This window comes from Artemia sp. Qi Xiang Cuo, chromosome 7 (assembly GCF_049724085.1).
Source record: "Artemia sp. Qi Xiang Cuo chromosome 7, ASM4972408v1, whole genome shotgun sequence".
Lineage (NCBI taxonomy): Eukaryota > Metazoa > Arthropoda > Branchiopoda > Anostraca > Artemiidae > Artemia > Artemia sp. Qi Xiang Cuo.
The window spans coordinates 4036454-4063786 of record NC_142800.1 but is presented as its reverse complement, the minus strand read 5'-3'; the positions used below and the strand labels follow the sequence as shown (position 1 = coordinate 4063786).

At 36.3% G+C, this 27333-nt stretch overlaps 1 protein-coding gene across 2 annotated transcripts; it reads right to left on the bottom strand.

Annotated features, from left to right (window-relative positions):
* Nucleotides 1-1818: 1818 nt before the first annotated feature.
* On the bottom strand, nt 1819-27273 carry ICA69 (islet cell autoantigen 1-like protein). Of its 2 annotated transcripts, none has more exons than XM_089091350.1 (4): nt 27255-27273; nt 13535-13820; nt 4676-4855; nt 1819-3223 (listed from the first exon to the last, which is right to left on the bottom strand). In XM_089091350.1, exons 2-4 carry the CDS (start codon nt 13806-13808, stop codon nt 2409-2411), a joined length of 1269 nt encoding a protein of 422 aa, XP_088947476.1. In that variant the 5' UTR covers nt 13809-13820; nt 27255-27273; the 3' UTR covers nt 1819-2408. The 2 variants fall into 2 exon arrangements, with proteins under 2 accessions (XP_088947476.1, XP_088947475.1); XM_089091349.1 differs by lacking the exon at nt 27255-27273 and adding an exon at nt 27146-27168.
* Between the last annotated feature and the right edge of the window lie 60 nt (nt 27274-27333).

The window sequence follows — 27333 nt, the reverse complement described above, 5'->3', positions numbered from 1 at the left end:
TGTGGGAAGGAGTGGGTGGATGGGCTGGGGGGCGGCTGGGAGTTGTATTTGGTGATAGTTATTGCTCTGGAAGTGTGTGAGTGAAGGGGTTTGTTTTTTTTCTGTCTTTTCGTTTTATTTGTTTTTCCTTATTTTTGTTTGTGGAATTGATTTATTAATTTAGGTTGATTTAGGAAGAGTTATGTATGTAATCACTACGCGTTAGGACAATTTTTTTTTCCCCTAGTGTAGTGTTTTCTAATTACACTGGCTTGATTTTTTGTTTATTTGATGAAATAAAACCTAACCTAACCTATTAAAAACAATTTACAGAGGTTAATTAGTGTCAGATGGTAGTCCTAATTTCCATCCAGAATGTCTTGCTCTCCAAAAAGCTCTGAACTTTGTGCTCGCTCTGGTGCGTTTACGGTCAAGGGCAATATCCAGCCTTACTAAGGGCAGGGGTTCCAGATCAAAAATGAAATTTTTGACCTGGTACCCCTATTGACCTGGAATTTTATGACTGAAATTTTCGAAATTTTTAAAAAAATTCACCTTATATGAAAAAAAAAAAAAAAAAAAAAAAAAAAAAAAAAAAAACACAGATAGCACAATGCTATTTTGAAAAACGTAGCAAGAAAATACTCATATAATGATTTAATGAAACAAAGATATAGTAAACACATTCACACAAGGCTGACTAATAATATTATAATAAAATAAAGTTCAGATCAGACGTAGAATGACTAGCAAAATAAATCATACATTTAAAAGGCAGAGAATAAAAATAATAAAACTGAAGTTCTATAATCGAATGTACTATAACACCACAAAAAAGGCTTGTTGACTTAGTCAACCAATTGGCAAAATTGAGGAGATGAGTGAAAAAAAAAAATTCGCTTATATTAATATAATATATTTCAAACCAAACAAAGCATTCCTATTTTTCTGAGAAGTAGCACCAATGCAAAAAAGTGACTAGAAAACTGATCCAAAGTAAAATGAACAAGAAAATATATATAACAGGAGAAAATACAGATCAAATGTAGAATAACTAGCAAAATAAATCATACACTGAAAAAGCAAAAGAAAAAAAAAAGATAAAATGGAAGTCTATAATATGTGTTAGAGTCTAATAATATGTGTTAGAGGACCAAAATACATTAGAAGAATTTTGTTGAGAATTCAAAAGACGAAAATATGGCTTTAATTTTTACTATATTTCAAACAAAAAATTTATTCTTAGTTTTTTTTACAATCAGAATATCCATTATAAACAAAACTGACTAGAAAACCAATCAAAAACAAAATAAAAAGCAGAATATTTATAAAAATAAACAAATAGTGGAATGATGTAATCATAATTGTTGGTGCACAAGTACAAATAATAAAAAATACATTTTATATTATATTAGTAAGTTAAAAGGCTATTTGCAGTTTAGTAATCCCTTCCCCTTTATTAATTGACAAATGAATATAGCCATGTCAATACATGGGTGGCAAAATAATAATTTCAGTAGTAACATTCAAATCCATATACGCAATACATAAAGGCATTATACTTTTTCCAAATACGACATTTTATCCACTTACGGAAATAACTAGTTACTCTGTAAATTTTTTCGCATCAATTTGCATCGACTACGGCAAAACGCCAACACGACTGCAGTAGTTTAAAAGGCGGTAGCTGGCATTATTTAACAAAGGGGTGTTCGCCCCCCCCCCCAGCAGGGGCAAATCCACAATATTTTCATTGAGGGGGGCAAGAGGGGTCTACTTTCGTATATTCAAGGGTATGGGCTTTATAATAATTTTTTCTCCACATTACTGGGGGGGGGGGGGCAACCACCCCCCCCCCCTTTCCCCTCCCAAACTACACCCCTGCCCCCCAGGGAAACAAAATATTTCAATCGAGTGGTGTAATCCGCGTTCCTATACCTAATTTGCGGTTTGAGACTATAAGGAGTCTCAAAAATGCGTTACATCAATTCAGAATATTTCTTTTTTCAAAATATATTATATCTCTTTTTCTGAAACGCACAAATAGTTGGAATTTTGAGTTTTTGATATTAAGATTGCATTTATTTTATCTTGAATGTTACATAAAGAGTCATCGTAGTACAAAAATTTCACCACAACAATTGAAAAACTGAAAATGTATCATTCGGTAATTTTACTCTAATGAAAATTTAAGAGAAAGGACTATTTTTTCACATTACTACTAATTTTTAGCATTTGGCATCAAAATTCTCTCTCTTATTCTGAATGCTTTTTATTGCCTTGTTGCATAAACAACTATTTGTCAATAACAACTTAAAACCCCAAATTAAACTTTTCAGTTTTTTCACTCGCCTTTAAAACTTATAAAATGCAACATACTGCCTTTTGAATCACCACAGTTGGAGGAATCAGTAGCTTATAGTGCTCGTTCAACAGTCACCAAGACCATTTGGGCGCTTTGCAAGTGGATCTAATTCAGAAAACAGGTCAAACCATTTTACATGACTCTTAGTCTCTGTCTTCTGTGTTGGATTAATTTCTTGATTTTTAACACTTGAAGAGCCATAAATTCCAGGAATACTTTTCAAATCCAACATTTGAGCTAAATCACTTGGTAAGCCATCTACTAATAAAGGGGAATAGACGTCAGTATAATCAAAATCAACCTCTTTGGGATTTTTCTTTGAGTTTTGTCCGATTTGACTTAGACCTAAATCAAGTAAATCAGTTGTTTCCGGTTCAACAGCCTTAAAACCATCGAGAGCATCATTTAGTTCAGCTAAGAGCTGACTGGTATCAATAAGGTCACCATCACCTTCATCTACAGATCTGGTACTTTCATCACTCGGTTTTTGGTCGCTATAATCGAAGTCAAAAAGCAATTTATCATTTGATGATTCTTCATCCCCTTCTTCATTGAGACTCTCAAGAGTGCCTAACTCTTTTAAAACCGAAAACTGGAACTTAACCGGTTCCTTAAGTCTTTTCGCTGCTGTTTCTAAACATTGGCTAGAACTTGTCAAAAATTCTATGAACATTTTCTGATAGTTGGCAATACTGTGTGAAAAAAGGTTACTTCGAGCAGCTGCGAGAAGATCAATTTTCTGTATGGCAATAAGCTTCATTCCGTCATAGGTCTTTTTAGAATCTTTTACTTGTCCTTGAACTTTTCTAAACTTCATCATCTGACGAGTGGCATCAGGATCCAAAGTTTGGGACACATTCGCCATCCACATTAAAGAGCCTAGAAGCAAAATTTGCTATGAGCTTCCAGCCATACGAAAAATAAATACATGAATAATTTTTTTTTTTTTTGCACCTGACAGGTGGCATCAGTATCTGAGTTTTGACAGATATTCGCCATTCGCATTAAAGAGCCTATAAGAAACATTTCTATTTGCTTACAGCCATACAAAAGATATTATATCCTCTTATTGCTTATATTTAATGCTTCGCATGAAAGATAACAAGAGTGAAAGACGAAGAAAAAAAGGGAAGGGTGAGAAAGAGAGATAAAGACAGAAAGAATGAAAAAGAGAGAAATACTAGCAACGAAATGTTAAAATAGAGAAAATCTAGCATATCTTATGGAAAATTACTTTGCCCAGATACCTTAGGTCAATGAAATTAAGATATAGGTCTACATGGCGACAATAAAACTCTCACTTTAGGCCAAATTAATAAAAAAACAAGAAAACGAAAAAATTGAGTTAAGAGAGAAAAAGAAAGGGAAGCCAGTTACGAAAAAGTATAAAAATACGTACGAAAGAGGAAAAAGTACGAAAAGAGAAAATTTACAGGTATGAAAAAAATATACAAATTAGAAAATTTAGCATATTTTTTGAAAAATTCTTTTTGTCAGCTAATGTAGATAAATAAAAATAAGATATATAAGGCGCTTATAAAATGATCAATGTAAGTCAAAACAAAAAAAAGAGAAGAATAAAGCATTAAGTCAAGAGAAAGAGAGAGAAAAGGATAGAGAGAGGGAGAGATTCCAGGAACGAAAAATATAAAAAATAGAGAAAAATTAGCATTTTTATTAAATTCCTTCTTCCATCTAACTTAGGTAAATAAAACAAGATAAAAAAAAACTAACACAGAAGTATTTGTCCAAAAAGAGAGTCATACTTACTCCCTCCATTAAACCGCGCCATTTAAACATTTGACTCTCAATAACTTGGACTATCTGTCTTGGCTTTTCCTACAAATAGCCATGTCTTAATGCCTACTGCAAAATACTTGATTTTCAATTCAGTTAAAATTCCGTTTATTTTGAAAGTCAAGTATTTTGCAGTAGGTATCAAGACATGGCTATTTGCAGAAAAAGCCAAGACAGATAGTCCAAGTAATTGAGAGGCAAATGTTTGAATGACACGGGAAAATGGCGGGAGTAAGTATCATTGAGTCTCTTATTGGAAATGCTCATCAAAATACTCAATGTGGGCAATTTTTTTTGGGAGTTTTTGGGATTCAATAGTTCTTAAAAACCAAACGTTTAAATTTCTGATAACGAAAATAAAGAGTGTTCTGATCATTTTAGCAAAGTACATAATAAATCGTCCCTGATTACGGTACTCAAATTATTGTCATTCATCTAAATTTTACAAAATTAAACGCCAATTTACAAGTCCCCCCCTCCCAAAAGAAAACTTTGGAAAAATCCCGTTAAAATGTATCCAGACAATTACTTTACCTTTATAATCGTCTCTCTTTTTTTCACATGTTGTAACAGTTTTTGCGGAATCAGCTATGGCTCGCTTCTTAAATGTGACAACTTCCTGAAGAAGCCTCATAATGGGATGCCTCAAGGCTGCTCTTTGCTGAGCAACCTCTGCCATAGCTTTTGCAGCAGTGCCCATGACTTTCCCAGCACCTGGAAAAGTAAATAAACGTCAAGACTCATCATGGCTGCCCTATCTAATCCAAGGCCTCCTAACAAAAGGCAAAAGCATAATTCGCTTGGCTAAAAGGTAGTTTTTGAAAAAAACTACCTTTCTTTTTTTCTGCTATATATGAAATATACACGACGAAAAAGTTCGTTACGTTTTTGCTTGGAGATGGCGTTTCAGAGCGCTCAAATGGCAGCCTGGGCGTCGTCCAAGTATAGCTTGATTTGTGAATTTCTCGTGGTTTTTCTGCTGTGAGGGTGCTTATAATCGAAAATTTTACTGTCCTAGTTTTCATTAGTGCCTTAACGATGGCATTAAAGTACGCAAAAGCTGACTTACACGAACTGAATTCATCTCGTCTGGCAGTGGCGCCATCTATATTCGTTAACTTACGAATCTATAGACTGTTGAGAAAGTGCCACTACAAGTCAACGGCGATCCAACCGCAGCCACAGAGGGAAAAGAGGAGGCCAGAGAAATAAAAATTGTGTTATCCCTGTTCTCATTTCTAACACGAGAGCAAGGTCTCTCAGAACGGCAAGGGAACGTATTCTGACAGTAGTTAAATGCATTCCTCCTACGCTCCGTCCGTGGTATGATGACCCAGTATCGTCGCTGTCAAGTACCCCACCTCCCCTACCACCTGAGTTTTTCTTGGCGAAGTGCAGAGTGCCCAATATCTTAGCATGTAATGCCCGATCGTTAAACAACAAAACCAACCAACTTGAAGTAGTTCTCAAACAGACGAGTTCCCCCATTGCTGTGATCACAGAATGTTGATATTAACGATGAAAACGGGCATATCAAAGGGTACAAGTGTTTTTTTAATACGAGACGCGACCGAGAGATTAACCAATAAGGCGGCGAAGTCGGCCTGTACTTTCGGGAAGACTTACCTTGTAAATTACTAAGTCAGCCCAGTGACTCATGCCATGAAGTAATATGGGTCGAATGTAAACCAAAGCGCCTATCAAAGTGATATTCGTGCTTGGTTGTAGCCGCAGTTTACTACCCCAACAGTGCAAAGAACAGGAAAAAACTGATCCAGTATATCCAAAACTGTACGGATGACCTACGCCGCAAACACGCAGCGCCTGCTTTTGTAGTCGCTGGAGCTTTCAATCAGACTAATAAGGCATGGGTGTCCAGCATGCTTGACCTCGAGCAAGTTGTCTCAATCCCAACGCACGTCAGTGGTAGGATATTAGACCTTATTTTCACAAACATTCCCGATTTTTACGAAGTACCCTGTTCTCTCGGTCCGTTGCATAACTCTGACCATAACACACTTCTTTGGAAGGCCAAAGTTGATCTTCCAGCACCAAGTGTAAAAATTGCCACTCGACCTATGACTAAAGAGGCAATTCGTTCCTTCGGACAGTGGATTGAGACGTTTGAGTTTGATGAGATTTGCTCTTTGACAGATATCGACCACAAAGTTGATACTTTTAACTCTTTGCTGTTATGTAAATATCATGAACATTTCTCAACTGTTACGAGCAGCGCAGAAACGGTACGTTCATGATAAAGTCTCGCCTCTCCTTCAAGGTGAGCTCCTTCACGCTGATAAAATCAGCTGAAGTGAACGCCTTTTTCACTTCAATCTGTATACCCGTCCTTCACCGAAGCCGAAATCGAAGCCCTCATTGCTGACGTCTCTGAAGATACAATCGTTGAGGTATCCGAGTTCGCGGTGTATAAAGAACTTCAAAAGTTGAAAAGCAACTGTGCTTCTTATCCAGGAGAATTGCCAGTTAAACTTTTAAGAGAATATTCTATGTTTCTAGCAAAACCACTCATCAGTGATCAATCAGTCGTTCAAGTAGCACACATTCCCGAGTGCTTGGAAAAAAAGCCTACGTGCGCGTCTTACCCAAAGTCAAAGACCCGAAATCCTGTAATCAGCTTCGTCCGATTTCTATTACGCCTAATATGGCTAAAGTGACCGAATCCTTTATATGGTAAGGCATTTGACGTGATCCGCCATTATATCAGCAAATAACCTAAAAAAGATGGGCGCTAGGAAGCACATTTTGCTCTTAGTTGTTGACTTTCTGCGTAACCGCTACCAGTGTCTATGCCCTCTACCCAAGTGACTTAAACTCTGAGTGGGCTGAACTGACGTGTGGCGCACCACAAGGCACTAAGCTGGCAGCTCTTTTGTTTTCAGAGGTAATTAACTACATTATCCTCGAGTTTGAAGACAGATTCAAATACGTGGACGGTATCTCCCTACTTCTGAAACATCTTGCTGAAAAGTCAGACGTGTATCCCCAGTTCAGCAGTGAGATCAGTAAATCCTTTCTCGAGCAGTGTAGCATTAATGACCTCCAGCTTAATGTGAATAAAACAAAAGTCATGAGGTTTAATCCGCTAAAGCGTGACCTCTTATGCCCGGATCCGTGGTACCCTACCTCCTCAACCTCAGTGATTCTCGGGGTTACTTTCAGTATCGACTATTCATTTAGCGGGCACATCGCCGGTCTGGTGAAAAAAGGTAGTTGTGCACTACGGTCGCTAATTACCTTGCGCCGACTGGGTTTCTCACAAAGTCAGCTGAAAACGGTTTACGTCACATATGTGCGCCCTATCCTAGAATATGCGAGTCCTGTGTGGGGCCCTCAGGCTCATAATATTGAGCACCTAAGTGAAGATCTGCAGGTCATTCAAATACGGGCGAAAGTGATACTAGAACCTGAAATACAACTCTTATGATGCTGCCCTTAGTACCTTACGACTGCCAACGTTGCGTGATCGGCGCTTGCAGTTGATGTGCAATTTTGGGCAGTCCTTTCTTTCGTCCCAGAAACACCGTTCGTTGCTTCCCCCAACTGCACCTATCACCGCCAACACCCGCAATAAAAACCAACTAGTGCCTCCAAAGTGTCGAACAACCCGTCACAGCAATTCATTCGTGCCTTTTTTGTCAGTTATTTAAACCGGCAGTGACCAGTTTTATGCATTGTACTAAACATCACCATTTAGTCACGGCTTCGGCCACGGCTACGATAGTTGTTTATAAAATAAATGAGTCTATCTATATATCTATATATTTTTATTCACTTCACCCAAAAAATAGCATAACTGCATTATATAAAAAAACTAAGCAACCACATAAAAGGCATAGGTCCTATGGGTGGCTGTACCTTCTAACCACCCTTTAACCTAAAATTAGCAAACCCCGAGAAAAATAATTTGCTATATAAAAAAAACTAATTAAAAAGAAAATAAATGCAACTAACTAAAATGAAATTTAGTCAAGAAGAAAGACCATTATTAGGGTTTGTCAAATGTCTTTAAAATATTGAGCATGAATGAAGGTGAATCCCTAATTTTATTGGCCCTCAATTTTTGAAAAAGATCCGACAAATCATAATCATGCTAATTTATATTCAATGTTGAAGTAAACAAAAAGTTCAACAAATTCACTTCTTCAACAAAGTTCAAAAAGTTTACTGATGGCGATTGGCCACAAAAGGTCACTCAAGTATCCTAAACGCACATGAGAATATGCCACAGAAAGAATCCCGGTTTTTCTAATTCAAAATTAAATCAAGGAAAAATTAATTGTTGAAAACGAAATAAATTTTTTTTTTATTTCTTAAGGCAAATAGTGCTTATATACAAACTTATAGGCTAAATAATCATCATTCATTACAAAGTACCATTGTTCTCTTTTTGCATGGACCTTTAATGGACCACAATACTCTGACATCCCTTAGCTCCTCCCATACGAATATCCCATATGGTTATCCTCCTCCCATATATCGCTCCTCCCATATGAATATCGCTCCTCCCATACGAAAATTATGTAATTTGTCATATAATGTCTCGAGAGCTTGACTTTTCTCATTAAAGTTTTAGTTAGAAGCGAACAGGCACTGAGACAAATTAAATGGATGGGTAACATTTTACTTTTGGCCATCTCTGGAACCGCATATAGATTTTTTGTTTTTCAGATTCCAGAGACATCTACGTTTACCATGTGCACAGCCTCTCATAATGTTTTTAGGGTGAAATTATTTTTGTCAAAGTCTGCTGAGAGACAAGGCGGGGTGTTTATTAACTGGCACTTGCATGTACTGAGGTGCACATTGAAAATAAATTTCATTAAAAATTTTTTAGGGAGGGGTGGGGGGTTACATTAAAAACCTCAAAAAACGCATACACAATTTATTTATGTCAGGATGGCTTTAGCCCTATGAAAGGTTGAAAATTTGCATATTTTCAATCAGCTTGAATAATATTCTCGCTCCCCATCCATCCATACTCCACTGTAAAACTATTATTATAGTATTTTGCAAAATTTTGTCCAAAATATATATAGTAAGCTCTTAATTCTTAAGCAGGATAACCCAAGAAATACTTCCTTTTTATTCAGGAATAAAATTCCTTTTATTAACGAGTAAAAGGAAAAGTGAATTAGAAACGAACAAAATTGTGGATTTTTTGCCAGAAATCTTGGAACCTTGTTTAGGTAATTTTGTTTAGAAATTGTTTAGAAATCTTGTTTAGAAATTAAGAAATCTTGTTTAAATAACACACCTTACTGATCACTCCACGAAACTATAAAAAACAAGTGATGCTGTCTGTCAATTATCAAATTATAGCCGATTATAGAACATCATTGCATCCACCGTCTAATAACTAATTATACTGAGAAGGTAAGTAAAACTATCCACTTGATCGGTCATCTTGTTACCAACATAATCTCCTCACCTTCATTGATTCCTACTCTAAGCAACAGAGTCTTCCTAACAATAATTTGACACCCTAATCATGCACCCTAAACTCTCAAAACTTCTGAAAATTCATTCATTTTGCTAACATCTTTATCTAGGACACCCAAATCCTCTTCATAATCAAAGTCTAGGAGAGTTTCAAACAGTTTGTGGCAACAAACTGTAAGTAAGGAGCGACCCGGCTCAATAGTAACCGAAACTCTAAAAGGCAGAATAATGATACCAATAGAAATGTCAAAAGAATCAGCTTTTTATGCTGATTTCAAAAATATATAAATTTCACAAGGTTTAGTCATATCTATCAACGGCAACGAGCCTGAGAAAAGTCTCCGAGTTTTTAGAGAAAAGAGAAGAAACCACTTGAAAGTCAAGTGATCTCAATGAAAATCACATCATTAGATTCACTGTATCATAGAACTACTGCATATGTTTCTAGCTCCTATCTGGAAAAATGTGGTATTTTGTATTTTTTGCCAGAAGAAAGATCACGGATTCGTGTTTATTTTTTTTAATTTTTTTTTTCCCCAGGGGTGATCGTATCGACCCAGTGGTCCTGGAATATCGGGAGATGGCTCATTCAAACAAAAATTAAAAGTTCTAATGCCTTTTTTAAGAAACCAAAAAACTGGAGGACAACTAGGCCCCCTCCCCAGCCTCTTTTTTCCCAAAATCGTCCGATCAAAATTCTTATATAGCTATCTTGTTTAGCACAGTGTAAAGGTCAAATAACAATGCCATTGGACATAACTTTACCCCCCCCCCCTCCAGCCCCAGAGGAAAGGTCTTTAAGTTGTAAAATTTGCCTATTGTTTGCGCATAGTATTTGTTATTGGGATGTAGGCATACACTTTCGGGTGGGGGGAGGACAAATTTTCTGCTGGGGGTTTTCCCCGGGGAATTTTCCATGGGGATGGAAGTTTCCAGGGAGTTAACTTGTAAGGGGAAATTATGCACCGGGGGAATTTGCTAGAATTCTTATACAAAATTCTCTTTATATGTCTTGCTTTCTCTTTTCCGTCTCAATTTTACGCGCAGTGGTTAGGAGTAATTGTCCGGGGTAAATTTTTAACAGGATTGAACTGTCTAGAGGATATTTACGTGAGGAGGGGGTTTCTCGGCGGAGGTGGAGCCATATTTCCTGGTATTATTTAAAAAGACGATCAAAAATTAAATAAGAAAAAAATTCTCAACAGAACGTAAGCAATATTAAAACTTCAAACGAACAGAAATTATTATGTATATAAAGGGGGTTGCCCCTCCTCAACTTCTCGCTCTTTACACTAAAGTTTGAATTTGTCCCAATTTTTTAATAATGACTCCTAAAACACAAGGGCCGTTTAATTAGAACAATAAGACGCTCTTTTAAAAGTTACTAAAAAACTTTGGTAAATCTAGCTCACCCTTCATGAAATATACCGACCCTCACAAAAACTCCTCCTTAGTAATTTCATCCAATGTAGAGTGCATCCCCCCCCCGGCAAATTACCTCCAGACAGTTCCACCCTCGTTGAAAATCCCCTCCCTATAAAATTGCTTGTGGGCAATTCAGCCTGAAAAATTCTCTTTAGCATTCTTTCATTTCAATAAGACTTTAATCTCAAGTCGGTTTCTCGATAACTCCAGAAATGACCCTTTCCGTGGAAATTATTTCCCGGAAATCAAAACACGCGGAAAATAGCCCCCAGATAATTCCCCCGGAACATCTCCATATGCAAAATTTGGCAAGGAGAATGTAAGACAATTAAAAATAATTTCGTATAGTAATTATGTCAAATCCCCCCCCCCCCGTGTAACATTTCACCTGGAATACTTAGACCCCGCCTCGGAAATTTTCCACCTAAAGAAAATTCTATCTGAAGAAATCCACCCCAATTACCCCCCCCCCCCACCGAAAAATGTCTATACTTTTCAATAGCAAATACTATACATAAACAAAGGACAAATTCCATAACGTTCATAACTGCCTCTCCCCACGACTATGGGGGGTCATTTTATACCTAAAGACATAGTTATTTGATCTTTTAACTAAACTGAAAACAAAATGGCTATCTCAAAATTTTGATCAGATAACTTCGGAAAAAAGGGCGTGGGAGAGGGGCCATTTGCCCTCCAATCTTTTTGGTCACTTAAAAAGGGCACTAGAACTTTTAATTTCCATTCAAATGAACCCTCTCCCAATCTTCTATGCCATTATTTCAATACAATCACCCCTGGAAAAAAAGATGAAATAAAACAAACATGCACCTGCAATCTGTCTTCTGACAAAAATAGCAAAATTCCACATTTTTGTATATAGGAGCTTGAAACTTCTACAGTTGGGGTCTCTGGCACGCTGAATATGATGGTGTGATTTCGATTAAGATTCCTTGAATTTTAGGGGGTGTTTCCTCCCCCCTATTTCAAAAATCAGGCACATTTTCTCAAGCTTGTAACTTTTGAAGAGTAGACCCAAACTTGATGGATCTTATATATTTGGAATCAACATAATAAGCTGGTTCTTTTGATGTATCTACTGATATTAAAATTCCATTTTTTGAGTTTTGGTTACTATTGAGCCGAGTCGCTCCTTACTAGTCGCTCGAACTTACAGTTCGCTACCAGGAACTGTTTAAAAAAGGCAATAACATAAACCTTCCAGCAAAGACATAAAAAAGGTATTAATGAACTGGGTAAAGGATTATCAGCATGTACCCCACACATCAAGATTTGAAATAAAAAAAGGGGATGATTTCCTGAAAACAGAGTGAAAACATAATTATTCTGCCATTTTTGACCCCCCCCCCCCCTGTCAAGTACAAATTGAAATAGCATAAAGCAATGTACCTGCTATCACCAACTAAAAAGGGATTTTGATGTTTTGATTGTTTGATAGACATTCTACTAAAACTTAGTTGATAAATTAACAACTTCCATATGAACAATATTGCCATCTAATTTCAATTTCCCCAGATTGTATGTCATTAGTGAGCATGCCACCTTTTCAGTGGCACTACCTTATGAGTATGCTTCAAATGAATAAAAAATACTGCTGATAACATATCAGCTAGCTAATAAATGCTAAGAAAATCATAGAAATCTGGTGGTAGGTAGCCACTGTAATACCACTGAAAATATGGAATAGAAGTAACGGGTACATTACCAACAAAAACCTTGTTTGGAGCTGTACCAGTAAAGAGCCAGCCACAGCCCATAGTTACCAAAAACTTAAAAAAACGTTTTAAAAAAAAATGTCAAGTGAAACAATTTTTCATCTAAAAATAATTCAGAAACAAAAAGTATTACATAGATTTATCTAATAATACAAGTTCATGGAAAAACCTTTTTTTTTAATTTTGAATAAGAGCTTAGAACTCATCAAACAAGACTGTGGGTCAAAATTATGCATGTACCATTGAAATAATTATGTTTGAAAACCCTGAGCTGAAGGTTTAGTGCCCCACAGCTTGAAAAACAAGGAATGCCTTTTTTTTTGCATGGGTAGCAGTAACTTTTCCCCTTTTTGATTTTTCATTTTTTCACTAACACTAGCAGGCAATCAGAAAACTGTAAAAAAGTTTGTAATGGCTTGTTTAAAAGCTACTGATCATATCTACATGCCTTTTATCAACTCGTTCTGATAGCACTAAAATAAGACACAATTTTTTATAAAAACTGCATTTTTTGTAATACAACCATTATTTAAACCAACAGTTCTTTCATTTGTGTAAAAAAAAAAAATAATCGATGATACAGCACACATGAAGAGTAATATCACTAAAAGGTAGCACGCTGGTAAAGGGTGCATTATCAACCCAAATTCAACCCAGAGCCCCTTTTAAGGTGTAGACAAAATATGTTCAACAAAATACAACATATGTTCAACAAAATATGAAATATGTTCGACAAAATATAAAATATGTTCAACACAATATGTATTCATACCTGTTTTGTCAGCTTTACCAACATCCCTCAGAAAATTTGCCAGTGCTGCTTCTTCTGATGCTAAAAGGCAGAGTCTATCTTTGTAAATTTTCATTATTATTTCAGTTTGTGTGGTTGTCTCATCAATTGAAGAAAACAATTCAAGTCTTGATTCTAGTTCTAGGTCACTTGGAGCCACTAAGGTTTCTTCAGATTTTTTAATCTTCCTTGTGACAATAGATTTAGTTGTCCAAAGAGTCTGCTCAAGCTTATTGATGGCTTCCTCAACTTCCATCTTTTTAGGCACCTACAAGGTCATAAAAAGATTACCATAATTTAAAGGTTGGCCGGTGTTTATCCCCCCGAAAAATAACCCACCTTGGAAAATAACCACCGCGGAAAATACCCCCTGCGGAAAATATCCCCCCGGTACATAACCAGGAAAGAGAGTTTTCAAAATTTCAAAGGACATAAAAAATATGAACGAAGAACAATTAGATTTACAAGTGGCTGAAATTATGCAAAATGCAACAGTGGGCCATGACAAAAAAAAAATATATAATCCGCCTTTATAAATTTTACAACGAATCTATAACTTCTGTAGTTTTAACTGTGTTGTTAGATCGAATAAGTGACGGTGACAAAATAAACATTTAAAATGTGCCAATAGGCATTAACATCTTCATTAAAGTAAAATGACTTGGTCCAAATAAAGCCCCCAACAGGGGGACGGAAAAAAGAGACAAATACACAGAAGTCAAGGTCTTGAAGGGAGAAGAAATAACCAATGACAGCCGAAAACCAGTTTTTTTAATGTGCTATACTACTTATTACATCTAATGATAATTTGAGGAACTTGTCAGAGGCCACAAAATACTATTTTTCCTGGGATTTTGTTTTGCTTTTGGCCACCCTTATTGGATATGCAAAAATAAAAATCTTTTTATATATACCTTGCAAGTTTTGAAGGTAAATTTTGCAAGTTTACGACCTAACTGAGAAATTCCAAAATTATTTTGTAATAAGACATAATGGATGACTAATATGAGGATGTAATCTCATCCAAATGCAGAATATTTTTGAGGCGTGGGGGGGGGGCAGCATCATTGAGAACAATAAAAACAAATAGGCGAATTACATGAAAAATGTAAGAAATTAAGGTAAAGATATTGAAATCTCAGAGAAGAGGGGGATTGGCACTGACCCTAGGTCCCTCCCCAAGTTACCTACCAGATTATTGTAAATTTCTATCAACAGACCACTTATTTTTCTTCCAAAAGATAGGTGCCCAACTTTAAGCACCACAATTATTCTTGAATCTGAGTCATCTTCTCAGTAGAGGCCTCCCAAAGACCACTCAGCGCGTCCCGAGGTGACGGATAGGGGAATGTCCGACAGATATGTTGGGTACCTCCACAAGGAGGCGCAGAACAGGGGGGAACCTAGTCTCTGGGGGTCCATAAACAGAAACTGGGGCATCCTCACCCGGGGGTCGTAAATAAAGGCGGAGGAGGAAGAATACCCCTTGAATGTACACTCAGCAGGGCCCACCGGTGTGTAGACACGTACCGTTAGTTACAAACCTTCTCCCAGCAATGGGTTAAATTGCATGGTGAAGTAGAATTCCATCGTGGGAGGTTCCCCTATAGGAGGACAACTGCAGAAGGGCTGAAGATCTGGATTACGAACAACAGCCTCTGCAAGGTGGTGGAGAGGAGTGGCTTGCCGCCACCACCCATTTAGCCAAGAAACCACCTCTCTTGAAATCATGAAAAAAGGGCTCAATATTATGCAAACATCTGCTACTGCGTCCGGGGTAACTAACAAACAACCAATTTTAAATGATGATAATGCGATTTTACATGCTACTGCGTACGGGGTAACCGACGAAACTACCGCGTCCGAGGCAACCGACGATCCTAGGCCTAGGACGACCCCCACCACCACCCAGGGCGAAACCCAAACGGTTGTTCCATTCTGACAAAAACCACCCTACACTTTGGCACATTAAACAGCCAAACACTTGCCAAACAGGGAAAACTAGATCTTGCCCTTCGAGAACTACAGAGGAACAATAGAGATGTTATTGGCCTCTCTGAGACTCACCTCCCCCGAACAAGTGAGGAAAACCTCTCTGGATCCTCCCTCTTGTTGTCTGGATGCAAGGACAGAGTTCATTGACAAGGTGGAGGATTTGCTGTATCACCAAATGTCAAAAAATCTCCAATCTCTTTCACCCCAGTCTCAGAAAGAAAAGCCATCTTATGACTGAAGGGAGCTGCCAAGAGTATATCTTTCATCCAAGTCTATGCCCCAGACTCCACCAGAAGTGAGGAAGAATGCAATGAATTATATTTTACACTACAAAGCGTCATCGACCAAATCCATAAGGAAGACGTACTGATTGTTATGGGGGACTTTAACGCTATAGTAGGTACGGATAATATCGGTTGGTCCAATATAATGGGGACTTTTGGTCAAGGAAAACTCAATGCGAGAGGCGAACGATTGCTCGACTTCTGTCCAGACAACGAGTTATTCGTAACAAACACAATGTTCAAACACCACCACCGACATAAAGTGACCTGGAAATCCCCAGACGGTAAAACCGAGAACATGATTGATGCTGATATCAAAGCGCTGGAAGTCCTCTGTACTAGACACAGTAGCTTTACCTGGAGCAGACTTCAACTCTGACCAAACTCTCCTGATGTCAAGGTTCAAGCTAAGAATGAGAAAATTGCAAAAAACAACAAAAATCCCAAGACACTGGGTGGATCTGCAGCAGGATCCCGAAAAAAGGCAGACCTACACTTGCACTCTATCTGAAAAATTCCGAGAGATTCTGGAAAATCATTCTCCCTTGGTCACCGCTAATGAGATAGACTCCCTGACTAAGTAAGCCACATCAGCAATCATATAGTCAGCAAAGGACGTCTTTGGACAAAAAACTCCCAATGAAAAACCATGGATCATAGATGAGATCATTGCACTATGCGAGGATAAGCGACTTTTTTGCAAAAAATCTGACTGCCACAGCTGGGATACTTACAAGCTCCTCAAAAAAAGAGTAGAGCGAGAGATCAGACAGGCAGTGCGTAACCACCTGCGGAAGAAATGCAAAGGCTCCGAAGTACTGTTCAAGAAGGGGAACCTCAGAGCAGTTTTCAGAATGGTACGAAAGTTAAGCTGAAAAAAAAAGAGCCGCAAACGTCAGTGATCCTGGACAGAGACGGAAATGAGATTAGCAATTCAAAGATGAAACTTGAAAGATGGAAAGAATACTGTAACAATAAATTGAATCCCCCTGTAGCTGTGAATCCTGAAATACTAACCCACTTCCCCATACCTGACCAAGAACTCAAACGACCACCACCACTCAAGTCAGAAACCGAGTCAACAATCAAGTTGCTGAAGCATGGAAAAGCCCCTTGTCCAGACGGAGTCACCGCTGAACTCATTATTGTCAGATTGGATGATGTAACTGATCTGTACCTTGTGATTGTATCTGTGGTGTGGGAAATCGGCCACGTACCCCGTCAATGGTGCAAGGCTGCCATTATACCCATTCACAAAAAGGGGTCAAAGAAAGAGTGTAGAACTACCGTCTGATCAGCCTCACAAGCCAACAGTCATGTGTCCTGACAAAAGTCCTACTCCAACGCATACAAGCAACAACAGCCTTTGCCATTAGAGAATAGCAGGCCGGCTTTTGCAATGGGAGATCAACGATCAATCAGATATTTGTTGTTTGACAACTCATGGAACAATACATTGAATTCAACCAACAACTCTACCAACTATTTGTTGATTCCTGTCAGGCATTTCACCTGATATGGCGCAAAGGAATCTGGCATATGCTCCTTCACTACAGGATCCCTTTTGAGGTAGTCCAAATAATCAAGAGTCTGTACAACCAATTCCAAGGCCATTGCCTTGGAAACATTGACTTGCACTTGCTAGCTCTAGCTTCCAAAGACTAGCCAACCTCTGGAAAAGTGTCCACCTATCCAACAAACTCAAGTTGTGCCTATTCAACAGTGTAGTAATCCTTATAGTTATTTATGGATGCAAAACATTGACCCTGAAACAAAAGACGAGAGAAAACTACTAACTTTTGAGATGAGATGCCTCCAGTGCATTGATAGAATCAAATACACTGACTGAATCACAAATGTGGAAGTATGTCAAAGGCTCCAGTCCACTGAAACCATTATCAGTAAAATCAAGAAACAACAACTGCACTGGTTTGACCATGTCAAGTGAATGGAGCCAAGCCACCTCCCGAAAATCGCCCTCGAAGGATCCCTTCATGGCCTTCATCCATGAGGCAGACCACAAAAACAATGGATGGAGAGGTCCACTTTGACAACGTCAAGATAGCCCAGTTATCACATCACACCAGACAGAGCAATGCACCAAGCCCTTACGCATGAGCTAGCAGGAGGAGTGGCCCCAAAATGTCCCACAAGGATGGCTGGGACCTAAGTAAATATCACTCTTGAAAATATCCCACAAATCCTGCATATATGAATGGCCAGAATCTTTTCACCCATACCACACAAAAAAAGAGCTGTATGTTTAAAATATATCACCATGTATAATCACAATTTTCATTAAAATTAATCTGTGAACAAGGGAGGTTTAAGCTACTTTCCAAATGCACACAATCTGTATATATGTCTTACAAGATACAAAAAAAGAGGCAAAATCATCAAATTTTGAATAGCTGTAAAATCAAGACTAAAAAAGACAAGCATTTTTTTGTATGGCAAATTACATCAATGAAAAAAATACATCTACCAGTTGTTGTCAAAATCTGATACACAATGGCCCCATTTTTGGCCCTCTCATCATACTCAAAACATGACTGATGTCAACAAAATGTGGCATGTTTAATGTATGAAAAATCTAGGAACTTTTTTTTCATATTGGAACTTTTTTTCATGATCAACATTACAGTATAACTCTCAGATTTTCTATTGGTAAGCTAACAAATCCTTAAACACTGACTTTGGTAATAACCAGACCATCCAAGTGAAATATGTACTTTGTAGGTTTTGATTTTAGATGGTCATTTCAATCTTAATGACTTTTAATGATCAACACTTCATTATTTAGAATCATCCCTTGGATAATTCCCAAACGATCATGAGTTGGAAGAGATAAAACCTGTATATTTGTGTGAAATTAAGGGTGGGAGAGTTAGGGGAGCACAGACCTAATGGTCTCAGTTTGACCCCAGATTGAATTCAGGATTCTAGACCAAAGTATGACTATTATTCCAACAGGGTATAATATGTACATCTTTCTATTAAAGTCTATTCACAAAGCCCCTGATTAAAATGGACACTTTGGGTAATTTGGGACTTTTTCCCCTGGGAATGCATACATCAGGTTGCTCCTACGGGCAATTTTTTCATCTTTGATGCACAACTCCAAATTTTTGTCTATAGGAGCTTGAAAACTCTACAGAAGGGTTCTCTGATACTACTAAATTTGATGGTGTGGTTTTCATTAAGATCACTTGATATTTTGTGGTTGTTTCCTCCTTTTTTCAAATTTGAGCCATTTTTTTTTTCAGGCTTGTAACTTTTTATGGGTAACATTAAACTTGATGAATTTTATATATTTTGAATTAGCATCACAATTTGATGCTTTTGATGCATCTATTGTTATCAAGATTCTGTTTCTTAGAGTTTTGGTTACTATTGAGCTGCATAGCCCTTTACTTACAGTTTGCTTCCAAAAACTCTTCAATATGTAGAATGTTTCTATTAATCATATTATCAAGTTCTATTCAATTGTTGCCCACTTTTAAAACCTTTTCAAATAATATTTTGGTAAATATTCCAAACAAAGGTTGAGTTGTGACTTCAAAAGCCCATTTCAACAAAGACCTTATTACAGATCATGAGAACAGTTAAAGGAGAAATATGTTTATCTTAAAAAACTTTTGTCCAACATTGAAATTCAGACATAATTCGCCCCTACAGCCTAGCTCATTCAAATATAATTATCCTGCTTCACAACACTTGTCTTAAATTAACTATCCAAAATTGGGTCTGTCTATGATTTAAAAACTGTGTTTTAACTTCAAATCCCTGTGTCTATGATTAGGCAGCATTCCCAATGACATAGTTTATCCTCTAAATTTGATCCTGATGTTTTATTTTTCTGTCTCTAAGCACTTTAGAAATATTTAGTGTTTAACTAGAATTTCAGAAATTTTCGAGTTGGGGGGAGGGGGAATCAAAAACATTTTCCCATGACATAATTTATCCTCTAATTCAATCCCAATGTTTTTATTTTCTATCTCTATGCACTTTAAAAATATTTAAAAAGTGTTTTGCTAAAATTTTGAAAGTTGTTGAGTTGGGGGGGGGGGATTCAAAAATGTCTTCCAGTGCAGGACCCTTTCAAACATGGAGTCCAATCACCTTTAATCAAGCCCTGGGAGGGCAATTCAAGACATTTTTCCCATGACATAATTTAACTTATAATTTTGGAAATTTTTGAGTTGGGGGGAGGGGGGAGGAATTTTAAAACAATTTCCCCATAACAGAATTCTTCCCTTGAGATAATTCATGATCTAAATCCGTTTCTGAACGAATTTAGATCATGGGGGGATTCAAAAATGTCTTCCAGTGCAGGGCCCTTTCAAACATGGAGTCCAATCACCTTTAATCAAGCCCTGGGAGGGCAATTCAAGACATTTTTCCCATGACATAATTTAACTTATAATTTTGGAAATTTTTGAGTTGGGGGAGGGGGGAGGAATGTTAAAACATTTTCCCCATAACAGAATTCTTCCCTTGAGATAATTCATGATCTAAATTCGTTTCTGAAGTGTTCTTTATTTCAACTCTTGTCAAATCCTAGAACTACTTAAGAAGGTTTAAACAGCAGCCAATTAGATATAGCTGTCACTTAAAAAATAATCCTTCATTTCAACAAGCAATACCCTTAAGCAGTTATGTTTCACAACCAAAGAACAAGGGGTACCTGTTTTCTGACATCACAAAATGTAGGTATTTTTATACCATAAGCAAGGTGTATAAGCAGTTAAAGGGAATTACTATAAAATAAAATTATTGAATACACTTTAATAAACAAGGTTGAAAGCTGAAGTTTCTTAAGTTAAGCACAGATTTATGTTTATAACAGTGATATAGGATAAAATGTGACCAAACAATAAGCAGTAATGTGTAATAATCTGCATTATATAGAGGAGAAGGCAAGGGCATAGCTACAGTATTTTTACTGGGGGCAAGAGGGAGTGCCATTGAAGTAGGTGCTATTCAAGCAGTAGTTAAGAAACTATTTAACAAACATGCTACTTAGTGAACTTAAACACATTATGCACTACATTATAAACAATAAATACACATTGAACAATCATAAATATTAGTGCTGGTGCTTGGTTTTTACAAGAATGTCAGAAATGAGCTGCTGTGAATGACAGTAGTATAGTGTAAACAAGCTTTTGGGTGGGCAAAGGTGAATGTTGTATACACTCAGCTTTTTTCAGCCAGATTCACCACTAATGCTGCAGAACATATCCCCCTCCACTTCCCCCAACCCCCATGCCCAGCACAAGAAGTTCAATCTCATAATTGAACCAAGCTCTTTTCTAATAGCCCAGGGTATTGTGCTCTTCATTTGCTTGTAATTTTGATTGGAATTTGATTATGTAAGATTTCATTTATTGTGTATTAAACTTATAATATACATGATTTATTGAAATATTATTTAAGATTTCTTATTAAATTGATTTGTTTGTGGGTTTGCCAATTTACATTAATAAATAGCATTGATATCAGTGGGCCAAAGCCGAAACAAAAAATCACAGGCAGCACAATAGTGCTGTCTAAGTAAAGTGACAGATAAGTCAAAGTATTACTACTTACTGTGCAACATTACATTGTGACATATTCCCCCCATTTAAATAACAACCATATTTTAAATTTGAAAGCATTAAAATAAGTTAGAATTCTTAAATTATCCATTGGGCATAATTTGACAAAGAATATCCAGAGAATTTGAACAATTCTTGGCATCATTGCACCAGAAACCTTAAATTAATGAAAAATTACCAGGGATGCCAAATGGAAGGGAAAACTGACTCCTAGTGTTTGACAATTACTTTCTTTTTTGTATCTCTGTTTTAAAAAAATGAATTCTATAAAAATTAAACAAAATTTTTTCTTTTGTAAATCAGGAAATGTAATATTTTCTTGTGATGCACAAATAAATTTCCCATGATTAGTACTGGCATTGTGTAAAATGCAAATAATTTCAGTCATAATTCTTAGCACATTTATGTCAGTTGTTTCTTTGGAGCTGGTTAAAAGAAATATTTAGAAAAGCAAAAATAGCAAGAATTCAGCATGTTGTTGTACATAGAGGTGAATTTTAATTTGTGTGGTAATTGCAATAGCCATGAAAAGCACTGATACAATGCCTGACCCTGTATATTCTCCAGTGCTGAATTTCATTCAAAGCAATTTGCTAAGCAGAATTGACGAGGATATTATCAAAGGACATGGTATGGAGTTTTTTGACGTAACCATAGTCAAAGAAGCTAAAAGTTTACTGTGGCAAATAAGTGCACCTGAATCGGATTTCCCAGTAATTAAGGGGAACAATGCACTTTCTAGTCATTTTAGTGACATTATTTCTCTGTTAAGATCTCTTGACAGTAGTGACACTTTTGTACCTATGTTTGTGATAAAGTGACCTACTGAGGTGCCATGTCTCCCTGCAAATGCTTACACTTCTTTACTCTCTAAGTTTAATGAGCTACAACAAGTGGTTGTTGAAATGTCAGGGAGACTTGACAATTATCAGTTGAATTTTCCTCAACTACCCAAACCTACCCCAGCAATTGACACTCATACAACAGTTATTGTCTTTAAAGTGCCTTCAGATCTGTCTGATCTGATTAAATGCAAATCTGTTCTTGATCAAATAGCTGGGCATGAATTAGTTTGTAGTGTAAACCTGCTAATGACAGATGGTATGTCAATATTGATAAATCTGCAACTGAAAATGTTTGTACATCAGTTCAGAACTTACCAGAGCAACAGTTAAAGTACAATCCAAGTGCTTTTTTGGGATTTTTAGAGGTTTCCCAGTTGATGTCGACCTCTCAGTTATTAATAGACTCCAAGGTATAAAAAGCGAAAATCGATTGGGCCAGACTATGTCTGTCACGCTTGAATGTGAAGATTCCTTCACTCATTCCGCTTTTTTCAAAGAGGGAATTAAAGTTGGATATGATTTTTTCGAATTCACGAATTTAAGGAAATACCTAAATGCTGGTCATATGATCACTTTCAAAATGCTTGCACCAGCAATGTCCCGAAATGTACCAGATGTACTGGGCCACATCTTTCTACTAAGGATAGTCCTTGTAGTGCTGTTCCCAAGTGTGCTAACTGTGGTAAAAATCATGCTTCTTATAGTCTGTCCTGCCCAGTATCTAAGGAACTAATATTGCGCTCCCCCATTTTGCAATGACTTTGGAGTTTTCAATAATATCGTTTAATATTAATGGTACAAAGGATAAGGAGTTCGTTATTGATGAGCTCTACAATGATTTTGACTTGGTCTGTCTACAGGAGCATCTTCTTACAGACTTTAGCATTAATGTTTTGCATCAGAGCCCTCATCATGATGTATTTTTTACTACTGCCAGAGCCACAAGAGGCCACCCATCCAGTGGGCTAGCTTGTGTTTTTAAGCGCAATCCTAATTTGGTTGTGCTGGTGATTTTTTACTCAGATGAGTTTTTTTTTGGCTGTTCATATGGGCACTACAGTTTTCACCAATTCTTATCTGCCTTATCATGATTGTTCTGCCTTAGCATGATTATTCGTCCTATCGCTAGCAAGTGCGATTTAAGGTAATTTAAGGTAATCAATGACTAGATATGCTAAAGCTTGTAACACATTGAAGTTTTTAGTGGAAAAAATTCTTTCTATTTCTCTAGATTATATGATCATTGGTGACCTCAATATACATATAAATCATTCATCAGTGAGAAGTGATTCACTGTTAGATTGCCTTCCATCTTATCATATTATACCCCAAACTCATCGGTTTTTTTACATTCACTATTCAGGCAGTAAGAGCAATATTGATCACATTATTTGCTCTCCTAGTATTACTACATCAATAGTGTTTGTACATGCTGAAGAATAAGACTTAGACCATCTCCCTATTTCACTTACTCTTATTCTTAATATAAACCTTGCAAATATTTGTGAAGTATCCTGGTCTTCAAAATGGTTTGAAAAAAGTAATTGGAAGAGAGCTGATGTCCCTCTCTATGCATTTACACTAACAGATCTGTTGTCTGCTATACAAGTTAACTATCATCTGCTCTAGTGCTCTATACCAGTGAATTGCAAAAAGGATCTGGATTGCTATTATAATCAAATAATTAAATGTCTAAAAGATGCCAAGGCAGTTGCAGTGCCACTGCAATGTGTTAGATTTTGTATGCAAAAACCTGTTTGGTCTTTAGATCCTAATTTAAAAACTTTGAAAAATAAAGTAAAGTTTTGATTAAAAGTTTGGAATGAATGTGATAGACTGCCTTGTGGAATTTTATCTGACTTTAAGCATAAAATGCACAGTGAATATATAAAATATCTTAAGTCATTGCATTATTGTGGAATGGATTTTCCAGTATCAAAGAGGGAATGGCAAAAAGTTATTAATTCTGAGTTGATTAGAAGTGATATGCTAAGTAGTGATTGTCTTCCTGCATCTACTTGGCATGGCCATTACTTGTCTATTTTTTCTAATGTTAATTACCATGTGCATTCTTTGTATACTCATTCTCTTTCTGCTATTTTTAGTACCCTCCCCCCTCCCTATCTCAGCGTCTTTGTATTCCCATTTCTCTTTCATCTGTAGTTGAAGCAGTTGAGAAACTTAAATCAGATAATGTTGATAATGATGGTATACCTAGATTCCACCTTTTATAAGGTTGCTCCCCTCTTATTGACCATATACACCTACTTCTCCAGATGTGTATTTGTACTTCTAGTGTACTGGAGAGTTTTTTGTGTGGTACTGTCTCTTCAATTTTAAAGAGGGGAAATTCTTCTTTAAATTGAATTTTAATTTATTTTTAATTTTAATCTAAAGAAAAAAAATCTTCTTTAAAAAACCGACCTATTACTGTCTCTTGCACTTTTAGTAAAGTTCTTGAGCATGTATTACTACCTTTTGTGACTAATAATATGCTTGAGAGAAATAACTAGTTTGGATTTAAGCCCAGAGTAGATTGTCAGCATGCACATTGTGTATTATCTTCTTTGCTCCTTGAGAATTCTTCTAAGGTAAAGAGTATATATCTTTGTGCTTTAGATCAATCAAAAGCTATTGATAGTGAGTCATAGTCAGATTTTTTCTGCTCTTTGTGGTTGCAGTGCCAATCTAACAGTTATTTTGCTTCTTTTGTATTGGTACTCTAATTCTTTTCTTTGGCTGAAATCTGTGCCAGCTTCTATTATTAAAGTGAAAAGAGGTTTAGGGCAGGGTGGAGTGTTATCTCTGACCCTATTTAAATTATGTATTTCAGGAGTTCTGGCAAAGATATCGGCAACCTATCTCTCTGGTTTTTCTGATGTTTCATACCTTGCCTATGCTGATGATCTGCTTCTTATAACCTATACTAAAACTGTAGATAAATGTAAATTTCTTTCTTTTAACAGCAATTCTAGCACTCCCCTTTGTTGTAGTGGCTTTACTATCCCTCTTGTAGATTGTATTCAATGGCTAGGTATTTCTATTACTAATAGTCTTCCAAGCTTGCACCAGCACACAGTATCAGATATCAACCTCAAGCTTCAAGAGGAAAGGTCACAAAAGGACATTGGCTGTTGGGCATTCAAGAACCAAGTAACAGAATACTAGAACAAGCTCCACTTTGAAGTCATCAATGCCAACTCATTAAACTCGCTGAAGCAGGAACTGGACAAATACTAGAGTGAAATTGCCTATAATTTTTTTCAATTAAAAAATTTTTTGTAGATGCCCTGTAGCCTATTTGTTTTGCATTATATTATTATTATCAATATGAAAATTCAATTAGGATATGCTAAGATTGTTGTGAATAGAGGTAAATATAATAAACTTGCGTTGGCCAAGCTCTACTCAACTTTTTGTGACCATTTAATTTTTTTTACTTCTGGAATTTTTTCCCTTTTTAAGAAAAGTGAGTTAAAAAGAATCCAGATTAATTATTTTAGATTTTATAAATTTTTGTTGTTTCTTCCACCTTGGACTAAAAACCAGGTGATTATTAACAAATTTCTTTTTCCTGATATTACTGTAAAACTGGAAGCAATACACAGAAAACTTTCAAATAGGCCTACCGCTTGTATCTGTTTTTCTCTGCACCATCACCTTATCAGGTTTTTTCAGTCATAAGTTATTTTCCTTAATTTGTTTGTTTGTTTTTCTCTCTTTGGTCACTCCACATTTTTTAGTATTGTAGAGAGTGAGTAAAAATCAAATAATGATAATAATAATGACAGCTTGTGTCCATATTTCTGTATGTTACTGCTTATTAGATTCTGCAAGTTGTGAGTTTTTTTCTCTTCTTCTTTTCTCCTTCCTTTCATGTTATTTCTCTTTTGTTTTAGTTTCTTTTAAATTTTATGTGTTACTCTGAAACTGGTAATCTTTGAATTCTATATTGATTTGTGTTGCATTTTTATGCAATTTTCTTCATGATACTCCATGTATTGTACCTCTGTATAGTATGGGTTAGAAATAAATAATAATAATAAGCTGCCCCTCCCCTTCTCAATGATGCCACTGGGAGAAGTAGGGAAGTTAGGGACTCCCCTTCTCTCCAAGATATAGCCTACTATAGTCTGTAGATCCATCCCTGAGAGTTTCATTTTCTTATCCTAACCCCTTTCCATGATAGCTAAACCAGAATTTTACCTGATAGAATTATGTTTTGGAAAATCAAAGCCAATAGGCTAATAAAGAGATTGAAAACAGCAAATTAATGCATGTTTTTGTCAGAATTTAGATATAGCCTAACCTAAGTCTTCTAAATCCTAGAAATAAAAAAAAGGTAGAAAAAGAAGCTTGGCATTACCTTTGCAGGTTATATTCTAAGCCCTGGATTGATTTGTGAAGTCTTATTCACCAAACTCAAATAGGCCTAAACTCAAATCTTATTGAGCAAGATGTTTAAACAATAGACAGAATGTAGTCTAGTGTAGATATATTCAATCTAATCAAAGATAGCCTATGTGTTATGAAATTAATTAGGCTAATTCTGTTTAGATAGCCTAGGCCCTAACCCTAGGCTAAAATTTGTTTAAGTTTAAATATTAAAGAAAATAATCTTAGATTTAAATCAACCAATAATATCCCACCTAGTCCCAACCATCAGTCAATCCTATCTACATTATGTTAAGATTAGGAACCTAGCCTACTGTCCATGATTAGGCTAGCCTAGTCATAAATACAAACTTAAACTGAACTCAATAATCTACTAAATAGGTCTATAATTTTAATGAATAATTCCTATTTTTAGGAATTATTATATAGTTTAAGTTGCTTAACATATATCTTACAAAAGCATTAAATGCTCACTTTAGTCTAGCATCAAATCAAAATAAGAATTTTGTTGTGTTGTTTGCCATCTAATTTTAAAATTCAAACTGTTTTAGATGGTGCTATTTCATTTTTGTAAAGGTCTCACTTTAAGCCAATCTCCTTTTTGCAATTTCAGCAAATCTGCGAACATATTTTTTCTGAAACCAACTCTTCTCTATTCCTCC